The sequence below is a fragment of the Cotesia glomerata genome, linkage group LG6 (assembly GCF_020080835.1).
Source record: "Cotesia glomerata isolate CgM1 linkage group LG6, MPM_Cglom_v2.3, whole genome shotgun sequence".
Lineage (NCBI taxonomy): Eukaryota > Metazoa > Arthropoda > Insecta > Hymenoptera > Braconidae > Cotesia > Cotesia glomerata.
The window spans coordinates 1485565-1505284 of NC_058163.1; the positions used below are offsets into that span (position 1 = coordinate 1485565).

General features: G+C 26.8%; 3 protein-coding genes across 3 annotated transcripts in view; all 3 read right to left on the bottom strand.

Annotated features, from left to right (window-relative positions):
- Nucleotides 1-1231: 1231 nt before the first annotated feature.
- On the bottom strand, nucleotides 1232-4560 carry LOC123267199 (zinc finger protein 708-like). The gene is made up of 3 exons (XM_044731744.1): nucleotides 4299-4560; nucleotides 2506-3258; nucleotides 1232-2457 (listed from the first exon to the last, which is right to left on the bottom strand). Exons 1-3 carry the CDS (start codon nucleotides 4473-4475, stop codon nucleotides 1267-1269), a joined length of 2121 nt encoding a protein of 706 aa, XP_044587679.1. The 5' UTR covers nucleotides 4476-4560; the 3' UTR covers nucleotides 1232-1266.
- Nucleotides 4561-4928: 368 nt separating this feature from the next.
- On the bottom strand, nucleotides 4929-8568 carry LOC123267616 (SET domain-containing protein SmydA-8-like). Its single transcript, XM_044732338.1, has 8 exons — nucleotides 8307-8568; nucleotides 7994-8248; nucleotides 7668-7913; nucleotides 7455-7608; nucleotides 6239-6395; nucleotides 5811-6178; nucleotides 5643-5743; nucleotides 4929-5113 (listed from the first exon to the last, which is right to left on the bottom strand). Exons 1-8 carry the CDS (start codon nucleotides 8439-8441, stop codon nucleotides 4958-4960), a joined length of 1572 nt encoding a protein of 523 aa, XP_044588273.1. The 5' UTR covers nucleotides 8442-8568; the 3' UTR covers nucleotides 4929-4957.
- Nucleotides 8569-16490: 7922 nt separating this feature from the next.
- LOC123267620 (lateral signaling target protein 2 homolog) overlaps nucleotides 16491-19720 on the bottom strand; it is a 39422-nt gene continuing 36192 nt past the window's right edge. The window contains exon 5 of the mRNA XM_044732342.1: nucleotides 16491-17768. Within this exon, the coding sequence (XP_044588277.1) occupies nucleotides 17694-17768 (75 nt within the window). The 3' untranslated portion in view covers nucleotides 16491-17693. The remainder of the gene's footprint in view (nucleotides 17769-19720) is intronic.

The window sequence follows — 19720 nt, forward strand, 5'->3', positions numbered from 1 at the left end:
TATAAGAATTAATTTAGCAGATATTTAATAATTTTTAGAATTTTTTTAACAAAATAATGAGAAAAAAAATTGACAGAAATTTAAAAAATGATTGCAATTTTTTAAAAATAATTTTTCAGTACAAATTTGTTAAAAAAAAAATTAAAAATGCTCAAGTGTCAGCTAATTTTTAAATTAAGCTAATTTTTTAATAAAATAATGAGAAAAAAAATTGACAGAAATTTAAAAAATGATTGCAATTTTTTAAAAATAATTTTTCAGTACAAATTTGTTAAAAATTAAAAATACTCAAGTGTCAGCTAATTTTTAAGTCTTTTTTTTATTTTTTTGCTAAATTTGTTTATTAAAAAAATTATAAAATATTTTGATAAAGAAAAAATCCCAAAAAGTTCAAAATGTATCTCATATATTTTGATATTTTATACAAAAGTTATTATAAAAGTATCTTCACATTTAATGTGATTATCACTTATCCATACAAAAGTACTTCAATCCTACATCTACTTAATAGAACATAAATAAAAAGTATTTACTTTATTTACAAATCTAACAATAAACCTCTAAAAAAATAAATCAAAAAAATAACCTTCTAAATTCATGTCATTTGACAGACTTCAATTTTTTTTAAATTTTACAACAAATCTTAAATTAAATTTTACAACAAAATTTAAAATTAATTTTTTATAATAATTCAAATTAAATTTTTTACAAAAATTTAAAATCAATTTTTTACAAAAATTTAAAATCAATTTTTTACAAAAATTTTAATTAAATTTTTGAAAATAATTTTAATTTTTTAGAAAATTTTAAATTAAATTTCTTACAAAAATTTTAATTAAATTTTTGACAATAATTTAAATTTTTTACTAAAATTAAAAATCATTTTTTTAAAAAAGTTTAAATTAAACTTCTTACAAAAATTTTAATTAAATTTCATATAGAAATTTTAATTAAATTTTTGACAATAATTTAAATTTTTTACAAAAATTGACATTAAATTTTTTTACAAAAATTTAAAATCAATTTTTTATAAAAATTCAAATTAAATTTCTTACAAAAATTTTAATTAAATTTTTGACAATAATTTAAATTAAATTTTTTACCATAAAATTAAATTAAATATTCTACAAAAATTTAAAATCAATTTTTTGCAAAAAATTTGAATTAAATATTTTACAAAAATTTAAAATCAATTTTTTACAAAAAATTTAAATGAAATATTTTACAAAAATTAGTCATAAAATTCCCAAAAAATCATGTATAAATTTACATACTAGGATAAATATTAAAAAACCCAGCTTTAAACTCTTTATTATCCCCGGTAAAACTTTCATCAAGCGCAAGAGGATCCACCGCCTTGCCCTCTAGCGGTAGCGTCTCCTTACCAACCTCTTTCGCGCCATTTTGTGCCTTGCACTTTTTAGTATGCGCATAAAGACTCCCGGCATTATTATACCTTTTCGTACAAATTTTGCAAGCATAAGGCCTCTGCCCAGTATGAGTATAAGTGTGTTCATTCAAAGAAGTCAGCCTCCTGAAGCTCTTCCTACAAATCTGGCAATGATACTTAGCCTCCCCAGTGTGCATAGTAATATGCCTAGCAAGAGTATTAGCCCTAGCAAAGGCCCTGCTGCAGTACTGACAAATATAAGGCTTCTCCCCACTGTGAGTCCTGAGATGCAGCTGGAGATAAGTGCTTTTAGTAAAAGCCCTAGAGCAGACGCTGCAGACATAAGGCTTGACCCCAGTATGAGTTCTCATGTGAGCCACCAGAGAGCCACTCTGAGCAAAGCACTTGCTGCAGACATCACAGAGGAACCTCTTCTGGGTGTCCTTCACCCTCTTATGCCTTTCCAAATGATTGTTCAGCGATTGCTGCTGGGCAAAGGCTTTAGGACACAAAGAGCACTTGTGCGGTCTGTTTTTTTTTAACTCCTTGCTCTCTTTCTCCGGCTTGTCTTCATCGCTGTCCGTGAAGTCTGCAGAGTGCTTAGCGTACTCGTGCTCTTTTAATTTGTCCAACCTGGAGAATTCCTTGCTGCAAGTCTCGCAGTTGAATTTCACTCCAGTGTGCGTTGAAATATGCCGCTTTAAATTGCGTTTAGTTGCAAATAACTTTCCGCATTGTAAACATTGGAGACCTTCTGGGAGGTCATCTTCTGGGTCTTGATCTTCTTCGTCGGAATTTGCTTGGTGGTTTGGATCTTTGTGAGATTTTGCGTGGGTTTGATAAGATTTTTCATAAGTAAATTGCTTTGGACAGAATTTACATTTGTATTTTGATGATTTTTTGATGATCAAATTTTGAGTTTCTAAATTTTGGTCCAAATTTTGAGTTTGTAAATTTTGATCCAAATTTTGAGCTTCTAAATTTTGAACCAAATTTTGATCCAAATTTTGAGTTTGTAAATTTTGGTCCAAATTTTGAACCAAATTTTGATTTTTAAAATTTTGATCCAAATTTTGATTTTTAAAATTTTGAACCAAATTTTGAGTTTGTAAATTTTGGTCTAAATTTTGATCAATACAAGCTTGATTATTTAATAAATTTTCACTATCAATATCATTTAATAAATTTTGATGATTATTTAATGAATTTTGATCATCATTAACAGAAATTTCATCACTGTCCGAATTATGATCAATAGAATTGTCATTAATTAAATGATCATCAACAGAATGATCAGAACAAGAATTAGAACCTTTTAAAGAATCATGAGTAGTAACATGTTCTTTTAATTTTTCAACGCAATTAAATTGTTCGGTACAAATATGGCAGATGAACATCAAATTAGATTTTTTGTTAATTAACTCGGATTTTTTTTCCGAACTGTTTTTATCCAAATCTTTGAAGTTTTCTCGGGCGGAAGGCTCCAAGATGTCGGTTTTGATTTGGAAGAAGTCCTTGCTCTGCATATGGTCGTCAAACTCGTCAAGTTTCTCTAGAAGAACAACTTGAGAGTCTTTATCGGGCTTTAGATCTTCCACGCGGAAGATTATTGTGTTGTCGATGCTGCTGTTTAATTGCAGTAGGTGGGAACTTTCGAGGCTCTGGCTGATAAGACGGTCCTCTATCTTAGGGATGCTTTCCAAGGGGTGGCTTAGAGATTCTGTGAAGACGATGATCGGTTTTGGGTAAGATAGGCTTCGTAATTTTGAGTCAGTTTTTTCGACGGTTAGCTTGAAGTTGTAGGAGAGTTCTAGTAGGCGGTTGCACTGGCTGCAGATTGTTGAGGGAAGACCGTCGCCTTCCAGAATCTAGAAATTTTGGATAATTTTATTAATTTAAAATTTTTTTATGGGGAAAAGAATTTTTTGTTATTAATTAATTGTAAAAAAATTGCAATTGTAATTTTTTTAACTGAAATTTTTTGTAAAAATTCAAAAAATTGAAATTTGTCTTAATTTTAGTTTTTTTTATATTTTTGTAGAATTAAACATTTTTTAATGATTTTTTATTGAATTTTACTTAATTAAAAGTTAAAAAATAAATTTAATTTAACAAAAATAAAAAAAAAAAACTACAATTTAGACAAATTTGAATTTTTACAAAAAATTTCACATAAAAAAATTACAATTGCAATTTTTTTATAATTATTTAATAACAAAAAAAATTTTGTCCCCAAAATTATTAAAATATAATTTTTAATCTTTAATTCAGTAAAACTTTATCAAAAATTTTGTTTTAATTTTTAATTCAATAAAATTTATTTAAAATGATTTTTTATTAAATTTTACTTAATTAAAAGTTAAAAACTAAATTATATTGAATTAAAAATTAAAACGAAATTTTTGATAGAATTTTTTTGAATTAAAGATTAAAAATTATATTTTAATAATTTTGTGGATAAAATTTTTTTTTTATTAAATAATTGTAAAAAAATTGCAATTGTAATTTTTTTAAGTGAAATTTTTTGTAAAAATTCAAAAAATTGAAATTTGTCTTAATTTTAGTTTTTAATTTATTTTTGTTGAATTAAAAATTTTTAAATGATTTTTTTTTTAATTTTACTTAATTAAAAGTTAAAAAATGAATTTTATTGAATTAAAAATTAAAACAAAATTTTTGATAAAATTTTACTGAATTAAAAATTTTAAAAAGATTTTTAACTAAATTTTTCTAAATTAAAATTCTAAAAGAATTTTTTTACAATACTAGCTTAAAAAAAATTATTTACATAAAATTTTAATAAGTAACTTCAGTAATTTAAAAAAAATTAATTTTACAAAAAAAGAATTAAGAAATAAATTTTTTTACCCAAAAAACTATCAAAAAAATAAAATTAATAAATTCTAACCTGTACCGCAGCACAAGCCATAATTTTTTGAGGCAATTGATTGTCATTAGACTGAAACAATGGCCAAGACTCCTTAGATTTTTGTAAACACAGCCGACACTCGTCTCCCGTAAGCGCTTCTAAATAATTATCCTGATTTCTTTGCGAGTTTCTTGTTAAATCGTCTGACATTTCCATTGTGTCTCGTTATTTTGTTTATTAAATACAGTTTGCTGCCTTTTTTACATCAAAATAAAAATACGTCAGCCTTCCATGTTTTTATTTATCTTTTTTTTTTTTTTTTTTCTTTTTTTCTAGTAACCAGTAACTAGTGACTTTTGTCAGTTCACCAACTTATGAACTAGTTACAATTATTGTATGGCCTTAAAACAATAAATAATAATAATTATTCACTCCAATTTAAAAAAAAAACTTTAAAAATTTTTTATCTAAATTAATAAAAAAATTTTACTATAAATAATTTATGATAATAATTAAAAAATATAAAAATTAAATTGTTATTTTGACTTTCTGGGGAATTCTCAACTGGTAAGATTTTTATTAAGAGGTTCTTTCTTCTCTAAAAGATGGCGCCAAATGCATTAAGGGCGCTTAAATTTAAAGCGACATAAAAATTTATAAAATTAACAATTTATTGTTGCAAGAAATTTATTAAACAGTTACATAGGCGATGCAGCTTTTTGACAAAGAGTTTTAATAATAACATCCATTTCTTTTAAATTTTTATAAGCTATTTTCGCTATTTTTCCTTCTGGAAGTATTTCTGGCTCGTAACGCAGCAACTGGTAAGCTTCAGTCAGCGCATTTTTTGATAACTAAAAAAAAAATTAATTTAATTTATATACCCAGTTAGCATGAGTTGACAATCAACTAGTTGATGTTCCATAATTTACGTCAACTTCGCGTCAACCCTGTTTAAAAATATTCATTGGAAAAAATTAAAAAAATTCGTTCTATGTAAATTATATATCTATAGATACATACTGAGAAATTGAAATTATTGAAAAAAATTCAAATCTAATGAGAGTGAATTTTTTTCAATGAATATTTTTAAACAGGAAACAATTTCATTTGCATTTGCAACAATTTCCCAAAACTTGACTAACTTACGCATCAAGTTTGCGTAAATTTACTGCTGGAATTTTCCGAAAGGTTCGCTCAAAATTAACACCAAGTTACAAAAAGTTAACGTTAACTTCACGTCAACAGTTTATAAGTACAACTGTTGCTTAACTGTTAGCGTAAACTTTACGTTAAATTCCGGTAGCAGGTTTACGTGAACTTCATTTCATATTTGTGCTAACTAGATTTATACTTTTTACAGAAATAAATGAAAATTCGTACCATCAACATGCCACGCAGTTCATCAGGACCTTGCCGACGGCCAAACTCAGCAATTCCCGCGTGAACTTCAAACAAAATGAGCCCTCTAATTCGAATTTCAGCTGGGGAAAATGAAAAAAAAAAATGTAAGTTTGCTAAATAATTATAATTACTCTTAAAAATTAATACCTGGAACTAATTTTCGGAGCAATTCATCCAATTTCTTGCAAAGCGCGATTTTCTCGCTCAATACTTCGTCGCTGCAAGCAGGCAGTCCGCCATCTTGCTGACCGATCAGCTGTACTAGCGCCATTTTGACGTCAGTTAGGTAGTAATGGTTTTCGTGCAAGACTTTGCTGTACTTAGCGATAAAATTTTTGCAAAATGACACGTCGTTCTTCTTCATAGTCGCTAATTCTATCCCGATTTGCTCGAGCTGCTTATCTATGTCGCTAGAGGGAGTTTTTTGCTCACATTTGTTGCAGACATAGTCCGGTAGGGCTTCGAGGTTAAGTGGGGTGATGAAAGTCGGGGGTAAAGTATACCCACTGCAGTCTCTAAATCAAATAATTAATTTTAATCAATAAATTTTATTTAATTTTAAAAGAGTAGCTTACTTTTTTGCACATTTAAGCGCGTTGAACATAGTTCCAAATTCAGTAGGGTCAGAACACCGGGAACAAATACATTCAAATAATTTAGTTTGGTACAAATGATGTCGTCGATTCGTAACGCCCCATAGTGGATCCGTGTAGCACATAGTTAAATGTTCACCTAAAAATAAATAAAATTTTGCTTTATTAAATAATGACTTTTGTGAAATTGTACTGTACTATCTTAACTATTGATATTTTTAAAGATATAAGCCGATCCCGGTGTCACACTAATCAAAAGCTTTCATTTGAATACCCACATGCATTTTTGATATATTTTTCATATATATATATATAATATATATTTTAAAGATATAAGCTCATTCCGATGTTACAATTATCAAGAGCTTTCATTTGAGTACCCACATGCATTTTTTATATATTTTTCATAAATACATATATATAATATATATTTTAAAGATATGAGCTCATCCTGATGTTACATTCATCAAGAGTTTTCATTTGAGTACTCACATATATTTTTGATATATTTTTCATAGATACATATATATAAATAAATAAAATATATAAAAAATTGATATGGGTTCTCAAATGAAAGGTCTCGATGAGTATAACATCGGGATGAGCTTATATCTTTAAAAATGTCAATAGTTCACAAGATACAAGGTCATTTCTTAATTATTGACATTTTTTAAGTTATAAACTCATTTTGATGTTACACTCATCAAGAGCTTTCATTCAAGTACCCACATAACATTTTTTATATATTTTATATATATGGTATTTTTGAAATATATAAATATATAAAATTTATAAAAAATTTCATGTGGGTACTCAAATGAAAGGTCTTGAAGAGTATAATGTCAGAGTGAGCTTATATCTTTAAAAATGTCAATAGTTCACAAGATACAAGGTCATTTCTTAATTATTGACATTTTTTAAGATATAAACTCATTTTAATGTTACACTCATCGAGACCTTTCATTTGAATACCCACATGGCATTTTTTATATATTTTATATATATGATATATGTGAAATATATAAATATATAAGATATATGAAAAATTGATGTGGGTACTCAAATGAAAGGTCTCGATAAGTGTAACACTGAGACGAGGTTATATCTTTAAAAACTTAAATAATTCACAAGAAACAAGGTCATTTCTTAATTATAGAGCCTATAGATACTTATCATACATAAATATAAATATTAATACCTTTAGCAATTGGAAGAGCAGCTCTAATTAAAATTCCCCCTTCCTCTGTAAAACTCTTCGAACAATTAGCTTTGCAATTATGTTCAAAGTACGAAGCTTCATTGTAAACAGCAACATGTGGATTTTCCGTTGTCGGAACTTCATGACCATTAATCTATCAAATATTCAAAAATCAACCCAATAAATCACTAAAAATTAATTAATTAATATTACCTGGATAATTCCAGCAATTCGCGCAATTTCTTCATCTTCAACGCCATCTAACTTAAAGAACCTCTTAACAAACTTCGCAGTTTCAAGAAATTCATCCAACCGCTTGTTATCTTTGTTCTTATCATGCGCCTCTAAACTCATAAATTGCAAGTACTTATCCTTATTTGTCTCCTTCAACGCCAGAGCGCGTACTATTCCAATGCAATTGTAAGTCGGGTGGGGGATCCCGAACTCCGTAACACTGACCTGCAAGCGCCATTTTTCTTACACCTCACGATTTTAAATGTAAATTACAATTAATTTAATTAAATTAAAAGGAAAATTACTTTTGAATTGTGATATTTGGCTGTGAACAAACACTCGTCACCATGCTGAGTGCAATTTCCGCACAGAGGCCAGCCGCATTTCTCACACGGCTTGGCTGTTTTTTTCTCCAACAAACAGTAGCAGTTAAGACACAACGGCGGCGTTCCTTGGGCAGGTGCCGCCACAAGCGCCTTTGTTTCTCGGAGAATTACTTCTCCCGCCTCGATTTTTCGCGTTGCGACATAATGACGGCCCACTTTATCGTCCTCCGAAATCTGAATTTAAAAATTAAAATTGTATCTTTGGTTTTACTAGTTAAATTTTAGTACTCACTCGGAAAAGTTTGCACTTTTTAACGTGCTCCTTCCAGTGAATTTTTTGATGCTCTCGCGAACAATAGTACGCGATTTTGCACGCGCTGCATTTTTGCTCCGCAGGTTTTCCACAAACCATGCAATTTTCATTCATAATTTATTCACAATTATTGATATTTTTTTTTTTAATAAGTATTTTTAAAGCTCGCGCGTAGTCTTCTCCCTAATTCGGTAAGAACAGTAGCGTCTTGTTAGCAGTTTGATAGCCCACTAAAACGTCTGGCTTAAACACGACAATATGCTCTTAGAAAATTTCCTCTAGTTTATTTTTAGACGCTTTTATACACTTTTAGATATTTATAGACCCGTTAAATACACGCGAGTAGGTGACGCGTTTAGAAGATTCTGATTCCTTATTGTTTAGGTTCAAAGAACTATTTTTTTTATATATTTCACAAATATCATATATATAAAATATAAAAATGTCAATAATTAAGAAATGACCTTGTATCTTGAGAACAATTAACATTTTTAAAGATATAAGCTCATTCTGATATTGCACTCATCGAGACCTTTCATTTGAGTACCCACATCAATTTTTCATATATTTTATATATTTATATATTTCACAAATACCATATATATAAAATATATAAAAAATGCCATGTGGGTACTCAAATGAAAGATCTCGATTATTGTAACATCAAAATGAGTTTATATCTTAAAAAATGTCAATAATTAAGAAATGACCTTGTATTTTGTGTAATATTGACATTTTAAAAGATATAAGCTTATCCCGATGTTACACTCATCGAAACCTTTCATTTGAGTACCCACATTAATTTTTCATATAGTTTATATATTTATATATTATATATATATGTATATATGAAAAATATATCGAAAATGCATGTTGGTACTCAAATGAAAGCTCTTGATAAGTGTAACATCGAAATGAGTTTATATCTTAAAAAATGTCAATAATTAAGAAACGACCTTGTATCTTGAGAACAATTGACATTTTTAAAGATATAAGCTCATTCTGATATTACACTCATCGAGACCTTTTATTTGAGTACCCACATCAATTTTTCATATATTTGATATATATATAGATATATATATATGTATATATGAAAAATATACAAAAAATGCCATGTGGGTACTCAAATGAAAGCTCTTGATGAGTGTTACATCAAGATGAGCTTATATCTTTAAAAACGTCAATATTTAAGAAAGTACAGTGCAATTTAACAAACGTCATTATTTAATGTTTTATAACTTGATTTATTATAATTATTTTTTAACATAAAATTCAAACTTTGAAACAAAAATGAGAGGGCAAAATTAAAAAGGAACTTCTTGTTCGGAAATGTTTGATATAATTTTTTCATATTTTTAACATTTAACTCAGAATTAAAAATTTAAAGTAAATAATAAAAAAATTTCAGAATTGTTAAAATTTTCTTGATTAAAAAAAAGTTTCCCAGTAGATTTTGATGCAGCGGTCAACAGAGAATCTCCGGCGATTCGTAACAATAAAACACGTAAATACAATTAGCAACCGCAAGCTATTAAACCAAAAATGGGGTAACATTACTGCTCTGCAATCTAGTTTCGCTCACCACTGTACTTAACTCTTAACCAAAATAGCATAACCTCTGGAGATACGTCCGAGCATATTGCCCGTAAACTCTAATGGTTTAACTTTGTACCTACCAGTAGCTGGTTGTGTGTATATACGCTTGAAAATGTGTTCCGCCCGATTATTATTTGCTTAATTCAAGCTAGCCGCATTGTATTCCATTAAACGGTTACGCTCGAACTGCTCGCGAAACCTGGACTTACAATTAACTTCTCTCTCAAGTCATTCACCTAATTTACTCCTCTTGTTTCAGTTCCACTTCCATTAAACTCCCCCCGGGAGCAACAGTAATCCAACATTACATTCCGCTTAAATTTTAATTTTTTGTTTGTTTATTAAATTATATTATTTTTTCTTCCTTTTTGATAATTAAAATAATAGAGAACTTGCATTCATTTAATATCACTATTTATATTTAAATGATAGAAAAATTTATTCGGAGTAACTTTAAATTTTTGTTCTGGAGAAATTGGGTTTTTTTATAATTAATTTTAAAACCCCGATTTTTCCGTGTAAAAAAAGAATTATGATTGGTTATGACGTCATTATATCTTTTGAGAGCCAATGAAAATCACGGTATACACTTGGAATTTCTGTACAGCGCCACCTTAAATAACAACTAAGTGACACACCTAACCTAAAAAATAACTATTAGGACATACAAGGAATTATTATTTATTATATAGTTATTTTTAAATTAATAGACCTTAAAATAAAAATATGTGTGATGAAGGATTAATTACAACCTATATTTGCACGGAAAAAAGTAAACTGTAATAAATAACAGTCGATTTATAATAAGTAGTGATCAACTGCTAAAAATTACCATTTCAAACAGTAAAATCGTGATTTTACTATTCACTTTATAATACTTACCATTTAAACGGTACAGTTTACTCTTTACATGGAAGACTATTTCAAACAGTAGTATTTACTATGTAAATGTCTAAAATGTTTAAGTATAATAATTAAGAATTCAGACTTTGATATTTATCATTTCGTACCTAAAAAATGATGTTATGATATGTAAAAAGTATAAAATAAAGTTAGTAAATTTCTAATACAAGCAACGTTAATATTTACAAAGTAAAATGGTAAATTTTAAACGCAACGCTAAAAATCAAACTGTAATTATTGACTTGTTCGGACTGATAAAATGTATATTTTAAAAATATAATTTTTACTGTTTCAAATGTTAAATTCTCCCAGAGTGAGACCCCCTTCTCTTCTATCTGAGTTCCCCTTCTCCTCATAATATCGACTATATATTGAAATGGCAATTTGTACTGTTTGAAACTGTAATTTTTTAAGATGAAAGAGTCGTTATTTACTATAGTGACAGCTACTAATCACTTATTTTGGATATTAAATTATAAATTGTGGCTTTTATACTTTCTACATCAAGTTCTGTAATATTTATATTTTTGCCACTCCGATGTCTACTTTACTGTTTGAAACTATAAAAATTAACCGGAATCCGAGTGAATATTACAGTTTACTTTTTTCCGTGTGGTAAAACGGCAGTATATTTTTAAAAACTGACAACGCCAACATAAATATTTTTAAATTTTGCCGTGCGGTGGCGTAGCTCAACTAAATGACCTCACTAGCCTTTGAATAAAGATTCTAAAAAAGAAATTTAAAATTTAAAAATCAATTGTTAAAAAAATTTTCCATTTAAGAAGGGTTATTTACATTTTTTCTCTCTCTCGCACTCTATTGGACAAACGAAAGTTTCCTGTCATACTTGTACAACAAATGGAATCTTAAAACGCATTTTATGCATAAATAAATGAAAATTTTCAAAAAAGGCGCTTCGCTCTTCGATAGATAATTTAATTATCTATCGAAGAGCGAAGCGTTTTTTTTCGAAATTTTATCACATACATGAGAAAAACACGTTTGAAAATCGACTATAAACCGCTCTTAATTCTCTCAATAACTTTCATTAAACTTTCCAAAAAAAATAAAATAACAAGTTCTCTATTAATTTCTACATTTTAATATAAACATTCAATTTTTCATCATAAAATTCTGCAAAATATTATATTAATTATATTTATTTAAATTAATAGAAAAAGCTTTTCTGCACTCGTGTGTCAGCACACACTCTCTGCTCGTTGCGCCAACACACGCGCAGCCGAAACCCCCCTCTAGTTAATTAAATATATTTTCACCAGGTGGCGCTGCAGGTATTTTTTAAAAGTATTCTTATCTTTGATTTTCAAGCTAGAATTTAAAAACTCCCGATTTTGAAGCAACTAGTTACTTTTAAAGTGTATGCAAAGAAATTACCATAGAAATAAATTTTCTTTTTTAAAGTAAAAACAAAATTACAATTTATAATGTACGTACGAATTTAAATGGATATTTATTCTGTCTGGTAAATCCTGATTGACGAGCGGCCTTATTGGAAACTAATTCAACTAGACAGAGCCCATTTATTCGCTACTAATAAAATTCCAGCGTTTTTAAAAATTCAAATAAATTTCCGTCGGTCTATAAAAAAAAGTTAAAGAAAAAAAAATCCACTCAGCAGAATTTTAATTGATACTTTTATCTTCTCTTTTAATTAAACTCTCGATCTTTCACTCATTACTCTTGACTTCAATATTGAAATTTTAATTAAAGGTTTCATTGAAGTTTCAGCAAATGATATATACAATTCAGTTTTTTCACTTTATTTATTTTTATCTTATCAACTTAGTCTCTAACTATATTTATGATTACATAAGTAATTATAGTATAAGTATGTAATAATAACAATAATTATTATTATGTTATTTTAATTAGCAGTTTGTTCAATTAATTAAGTAGTTTATGTAAAAAGTGCCAACATATTTACCAAATATTTTTTTTATGGTCCAATAAATAATTATTCTCTGTGCTTCTGCTCCAAAATTAGTTTTTAAATCACATTTTTTTTTTTTTTTTTTTTTTATTAATTTTGAGAATATTTTAGATTAGAAAATTTAATCGCAACTTATATTTCCAAATTCTGGATTAAATTTCAGGAGACTTTTATTGTAAAAGCCCCAATTATTGACAGGGGTCTAAATATTGACAGCCTAAATTATTTTTAAATATATTTAATTATCTGTAATAAGAATAACTATCATATAAATTTTTATTAAATTCTAATTAATTAAAAAATTGAAAAAAATTACTGTCAGTTAATATTAAATATTAATTATTAAAAAATAAAGTTAGCACCAGTTAAAACCAGCTTACGAGCGTCTATTTTCTTAACAACTTTCGTTAGAAAAGCATTTTTTTTAAATGCCGAGTTTAAATTCATTTCTTCATCTAATTATATGATCTTTTTTTTTTTTTAATTAACAATATATGAAAAATTTATAAAATTGAATAATCGAAATTAATTGAATGCTTTATAATATTTAAATAATGGGTGTCAATAACTAGTTGATAATTTTTAAGTTGAATCTCATATTAACAGCCAGTCGAAAGCGCTATCACGCCTTTTTTTTACTTTAAACTAAAAAATTAACTGTAAGAGTTTGAACTCTTCTGATTAAATAAATTATTTTTAAATTAATTTTTATATTTTTAATAGTAACTAATCATTTATGGAAATTTCTATTAATAAACTTTAATAATATTGATTACTTAATAATAAGTTTCGATAAATAAGAATAAGCTGATGATTCTAGGCATGCTTAGTATAGGTGTCAATAATTGGGGCTAAGGTATGTCAATAATTAGATCAATCGGTTTTTTAACTAATAATTGGTGTATCCGGATAATCTATTTAATTATTTAAAATTAATTAGTAAATATCAGTGATTATGATTTTAAAAAAAGAAATTGATTAGTAAAAACATTACTTGAGACATTACCACAAACAAAATTCAACGATATTGATATTTGATTGCTTAAAAAAAATTAAATCATACCTGTGTCTCTTATAGTGTCAATAATTAGGGCTTTTACCTTATCTCTTATTTCCTCAAAAATACGATTTTAAATCAAACTATACCAAAATTTTATTAGATCGCGCATTAAGAAAGTTTAAAATTAATATTTAATTAATAAATATTTAATAATTAAATATTTAGTATTTAATTTTAATTTTAAGAATTGCACACCTCATAAAGCGGTAATTTTCAAAAATAGTAGACTATTTCAACAAATTCTAAAAATACTAAAATACAAGCCTGGGCCCATAACCTGTTAGAGTAAATAACACACTTATAGAAGGATTTGTTTTTATTTAATAAGCTTTATTAACTGTTAATAAATGATTTTTTAACATCAAGATTGAATAAATATTCATTAACAGTTAATAAATTATTTATCAGATTTATTAACAGTTAATAAGTAATTTATTAAGTACAATTTATTAACTGTTAATAAATATTTATTAATGGTTAATGAATATTTGTTAACTGTTAACAAATATTTATTTAAAATAAAAAGCAAAAATAATTTTCTTTTGACACTTTTTATAACTCTAGCTGGAATACATGATAATAATTAAATTCACTAAATAAATTAACCTTTTTAATATTTAAAAATATAAAAGATAATTATGAGCTGTGATAGAATTTGGTATTTTGCAATAAACGTTATTATAATGTAATATAATTAATCCAAATAATTTATAAAGATGATTTTTATTTATAAGCAATCTTGATATCATATTAAATTGCAAGCGAAACAAATTCACTCAACAAAATATTTATTAACTGCTAATAAATATTTGTTAACTATTAATAAATAATTATTAACTATTAATAAATGTACTTTCCTCCCAAATAAATAATTTATTGAATGTTAAAAAATATTTATTAAAATTTAATAAATTAAATAATTGTCTTCAAATAAATTAAATTATTAATATTTAATAAATCTTTCTATCAAACCCAGAATTTGGTAAAGTTGCTAAAAATTTTCTTTATTCTCCTCCAAGATCTCAAGGACGGCAATACTAATTAATAATTATAATTAATGATTAAAAAAATTCTCCATTTTATAAAAAATGAAAGATAGAAAGAGAGGAGAAACAACTACTACTTATTTTGAGATAAATAGTCCTATCACAGTGGGTGATGAGACTCGATGATCTAGAATCGAGATCAGTTTAGCTCAGAGGCTTTTCTCCATATTTTTTTTTTTTAAATATTCCACTAATTACTTCAAACCTGTACATTAGACTTAGTTTAAAAATAAATTTCTAATATAAAATTGTCAATTTTTTTTGAACTTGCCAAATTTAAATTGACAAAATTCAAAAATAGTTTTATTAATAAAAAAATTATTTTTTTTTCTACTTACATTTTTATTAAATTCTACGGGGTTACATATGAGTAATCACATTATAAGCGTAGGTCAAAATAGATTCATTATTATTATTAATATTATTATTATTATTATTTATATATTTTTACAAAAAATTTCTAGACTAATAGAATAAATGTTCGAGCTTTTGAAAACAGAGCCGAAGCACAGAGAATAATAATAATTAAATTAATATTAAATAAAATAAATAAATAGTTAAAAAAAATGAATAAATTAATTTTATCGTTCCTTATCATTTATTTATCAATGTTACTTAATAAGTAGTTTTTTTTTTTAAAGTGCACATTATTTGATACAATTATTGTAATAATAATAGAAATTATTATTTTAATTTACGATACAATTGTCAATGTATAATATATACAGAAAATTTCTATATTTATAGTTTTGTTTTTATCATGCATAATTATTATTATTTACATACATCCTATGATTAATAGTCAATATTTTTATCAAATAGTTTTAGTTATTAATAATAATGATAATAATAATAGTAATAATTAATAAAAATTAGCTTTGAGAATTATTATAATTTTAAACGCGAAGACTCGGAATCGATTCTTGACGATGTTAAATCAATTTAAAAAAAAACAAACAAAAAAAATTAATGATTAAATTAAAAACTGGGCTTATAATCATAATTTATTGATAATTTTGAATAATATATGATTATTTTTATTATATATGAATCATATCTGATCACATATGTCATATATGATCACATACTTCACATATGTGTCATATATGATAACATACTTTATATATGTGATCAGATGTGATCATATATTTTTTCATATATGTGATCAGGCCTGATCACATACTTCATATATATGATCAGATATGATCATCTACTTTATATATGATCATCTATGTCATATATGATCGAATACGTCACAAATGTGATCACATAATTTACATATATGATCACATAGATCATATATATGATCAGATACGATAATTTACTTTATATATGATCATCTATGTCATATATGATCAAATACGTCACAAATGTGATCACATATAATTACATAATTTACATATATGATCACACACTTCTTATATGTCATCAGATATGATCATATACTTCATATATATGATCAGATACGATTATATACTTTATATATGATCATCTATGTCATATATGATCAAATACGTCACAAATGTGATCACATATAATTACATAATTTACATATATGATCACACACTTCTTATATGTCATCAGATATGATCATATACTTCATATATATGATCATGATCATATGTCATTTATGATGAAATGCATCACATATGTGATCAGATATAATTACATAATTTACATATGTGTCATATATGATCACTAGGGCCAGGAAATTTTTTCTTTATTCAAATTTGAGGTTGAACATATAAATGCTCATTTAAACAACTGCGAAAGTCCTGGCCCTGATGATCACATATTTCATATATATGATCAGATATAATTATATACTTCAAATATGTTTCATATATGATCAAAAACTTTATAAGTGTCATATATGCATCATATATGACCACTAACTCCACATAATTTACATATATGATAACACACTTTATTTATATGATCAGATATGATCACATACTTCACATATATGATCATACACTTCATATATGACATATATGATCACATACTTTATATGTGTGTCATATATGACCACATACTTCACATATGAATCATATATGACCATATACCTCACATATATGTTATATGTGATCACATGTATATCATATTTGATCACATACTTCACATATGTATCATATATGGTCATATAAATTACATATATGATAACACGTGTTTCATATATGACCACATATGATCATATATATTTCATATGATTTATATCTGATCATAAACTTCACATATGATCACATACCTGACATATATGATCACATATTTCACATATAATTAATAATTAAAATTTTTAAATCTCAAAAATCCAAAATTTTCTTAAAAAATCAATTATTACTATCATTACTATCAAAATTATAATTATTAAAATACGTATGTACAAATTAAAAATACTTATAGCGTGCCGAAAAAATTAAATAAGTGCGCACGCGTGCAACGATAATCCATATTTTCACGATGATATTATTTTTCATCACTATTATTATTATTATCATCCGACTTTTTTTGTTCCACATTTTTAATTTTCGTAATTTATATTGTATGAATCCATTACTATTATTGTAATTATAATAATTATTATTGTTATTCTCTCAGATTCTGAGTTTTATCGATGCATAATTAATATTAAAGCCTTTTTTATTTTATTTTATTATTTACTTTTTTTCAAGGACAGAGTATATCATATATATAATATATATATTTATTTATACGTCGAGTAATTAAAAAAATTTAATTTAAAAAGTCATCTAACCGCTCACCAAAAATATTATTATCGATTTTTGGCTCACGGTTCACCATTCTCACCAACAAAAAACGGAAAGTTCACTTCCATGATCCCCACTGTGTCTCCAGGCGGTTACTGCTCGGGCTTTTAACTGCAATCAGAAAAAAACATTATTCAAATCTTCACCTTGTCCTACAATCATCTATATAATTAAGAGAATAAGCAAAATTCTGTGGCCAGTGTATTTATATGATAAAATGGGTTTTTATGGTTAAATTTGAAATGAGTTTATATCTTAAAAAATTACAATAATTAAGAAATGACCTTGTATCTTGTGAACTATTGACATTTTTTAAAAAATAAGCTCATCCTGATGTTACATTGATCAAGACCTTTCATTTGAATACCCACATCAATTTTTCATATATTTTATATATTTATATATTATATATATATATGTATATATGAAAAATATATCAAAAATGCATGTGGGTACTCAAATGAAAGCTCTTGATGACAGTAACATCAGGATGAGCTTATATCTTTAAATACCTCAATAGTTAAGAAAATACAGAGCAATTTAACAAAAGTTATTTAATAAAGCAAAATTTTATTTATTTATAGTTAACAAGTCACAGCAGTCACATAGTGACTGCACGGTTGCTAGTTTCACTCAATTTAATGACTTCTAGAGCTCAGGAGCTTTAAAATGAGTACCCACATGACCCCCTGCTCCAGAAGGTCCAAAAACCTGGAATTGTCCAGGTCATATCCAGCGCGTCACCTCCAAGAGTAACATATCGTGTGGGTACTCGTTTCAAAGCTCTTTAAATCCCGAGTTCGGAAAAATGTAGGATGCTATTGTGGGGTCACGTCAAAAAAAATTACAAGCCGATTTAGTTTCCATAAATATAAAGATGATAAAAGGTTCTTCGAAGAGTTGCGAATGGCATAAAAGGGAGGATTTTTAAGGAAAATAGAGAAGCTGGGTACACTTAGGGAGTACGGGGTTGGTTGAGCTGGGCTTTTAGCAAGATCGCATTTCCGAGGGCTTTGTAAGGAGCTTTCAGCTGTAGTACAAGTGAGTCCGCGAGTAGTAAGCTTTACTAGAACCAGGAATACTGGAGTATCCAGGAACTTTTTTAACCGTCTTACCTTTCTGTATACGTTATCCGACGCGACCGACCAATCTATGTCACTCTAATGCTTTCCATATCGCGTCTCTGCTCTCTAATCTCCTATTTTACTCCGTGAAATTTTACTACAAAAAACTCTTATCGTTTACGGGCTCTTCCTTCCTTGTTGGTCGTAAAATTTTTTTTTGTTTTTGATAAAACTTTATTTTTTGTGAGCAAGTGACTTTTTTGGTTTTAGATCATCATATACAATCATATTTAATTCACATTTAATATTATATGACCAGATGATATAAGTCTGGGCCCATAACCTTTTGAAAAAAGTAAAATATAGCTTTAGTGACTAAAAACTGGGCCCATAACCTCTAAAAGACAAAAAATTGGACCTTTAGCTGTTAAAATACAAAAATTTGGGCCCATAACCTTTTAAAAAAAGTAAAACACAACTTCAGAGACTAAAAACTAGGCCTATTACCTCTTAAAAACTATAATATGGACCTATTAGATGAAAAAAAAACCCGAAATTAGTTTAAATTAAAAATCTGGGCTCATAACCTTTTGAAAAAAGGTAAAACACAGTTTAAGAGTCTAAAAACTGGGCCCATAACTTTTAAAAGACAAAAAATAGGACCTGTACTTGTTAAAATATAAGAAACTGGGCCCATAACCTTTTAAAAACTATAATATGGACCTACTAGATGAAAAATAAGGCTCAAAACCAGTTGAAAATTAATTTCCGGGCCCATAACCGTTTGAAAAAAGTAAAATACAGCTTAAGAGACTAAAAACTGGGCCCATAACCTCTAGAAGACAAAAAATTAGACCTTTAGCTGTTAAAATACAAGAATTTGGGCCCGTTACTTTTTGAAAAAGGTAAACCACAACTTCAGAGACTAAAAACTAGGCCCATAACCTTTTAAAAACTACAATATGGATCTATTAGTTGAAAAAAGGCCCGAAACTAGTT

Bases quoted from the DNA above. Each gene is read 5' to 3' on its own strand.
- LOC123267616 (XM_044732338.1), bottom strand. From the start codon at position 8,441: ATGAATGAAAATTGCATGGTTTGTGGAAAACCTGCGGAGCAAAAATGC. The intron at 7,609-7,667 runs GTAATATTAATT...AATATTTGATAG, and splicing joins GAATTGCTGGAATTATCCAG to ATTAATGGTCATGAAGTTCC. The intron at 5,114-5,642 runs GTACGAATTTTC...TTTTTTTTTTAG, and splicing joins AACTGCGTGGCATGTTGATG to TTATCAAAAAATGCGCTGAC.
- LOC123267199 (XM_044731744.1), bottom strand. From the start codon at position 4,475: ATGGAAATGTCAGACGATTTAACAAGAAACTCGCAAAGAAATCAGGAT. The intron at 3,259-4,298 runs GTTAGAATTTAT...CAAAATTTCTAG, and splicing joins TGGCTTGTGCTGCGGTACAG to ATTCTGGAAGGCGACGGTCT. The intron at 2,458-2,505 runs AATTTACAAACT...AATCAAAATTTG, and splicing joins TTGATCAAAATTTAGACCAA to GATCAAAATTTTAAAAATCA.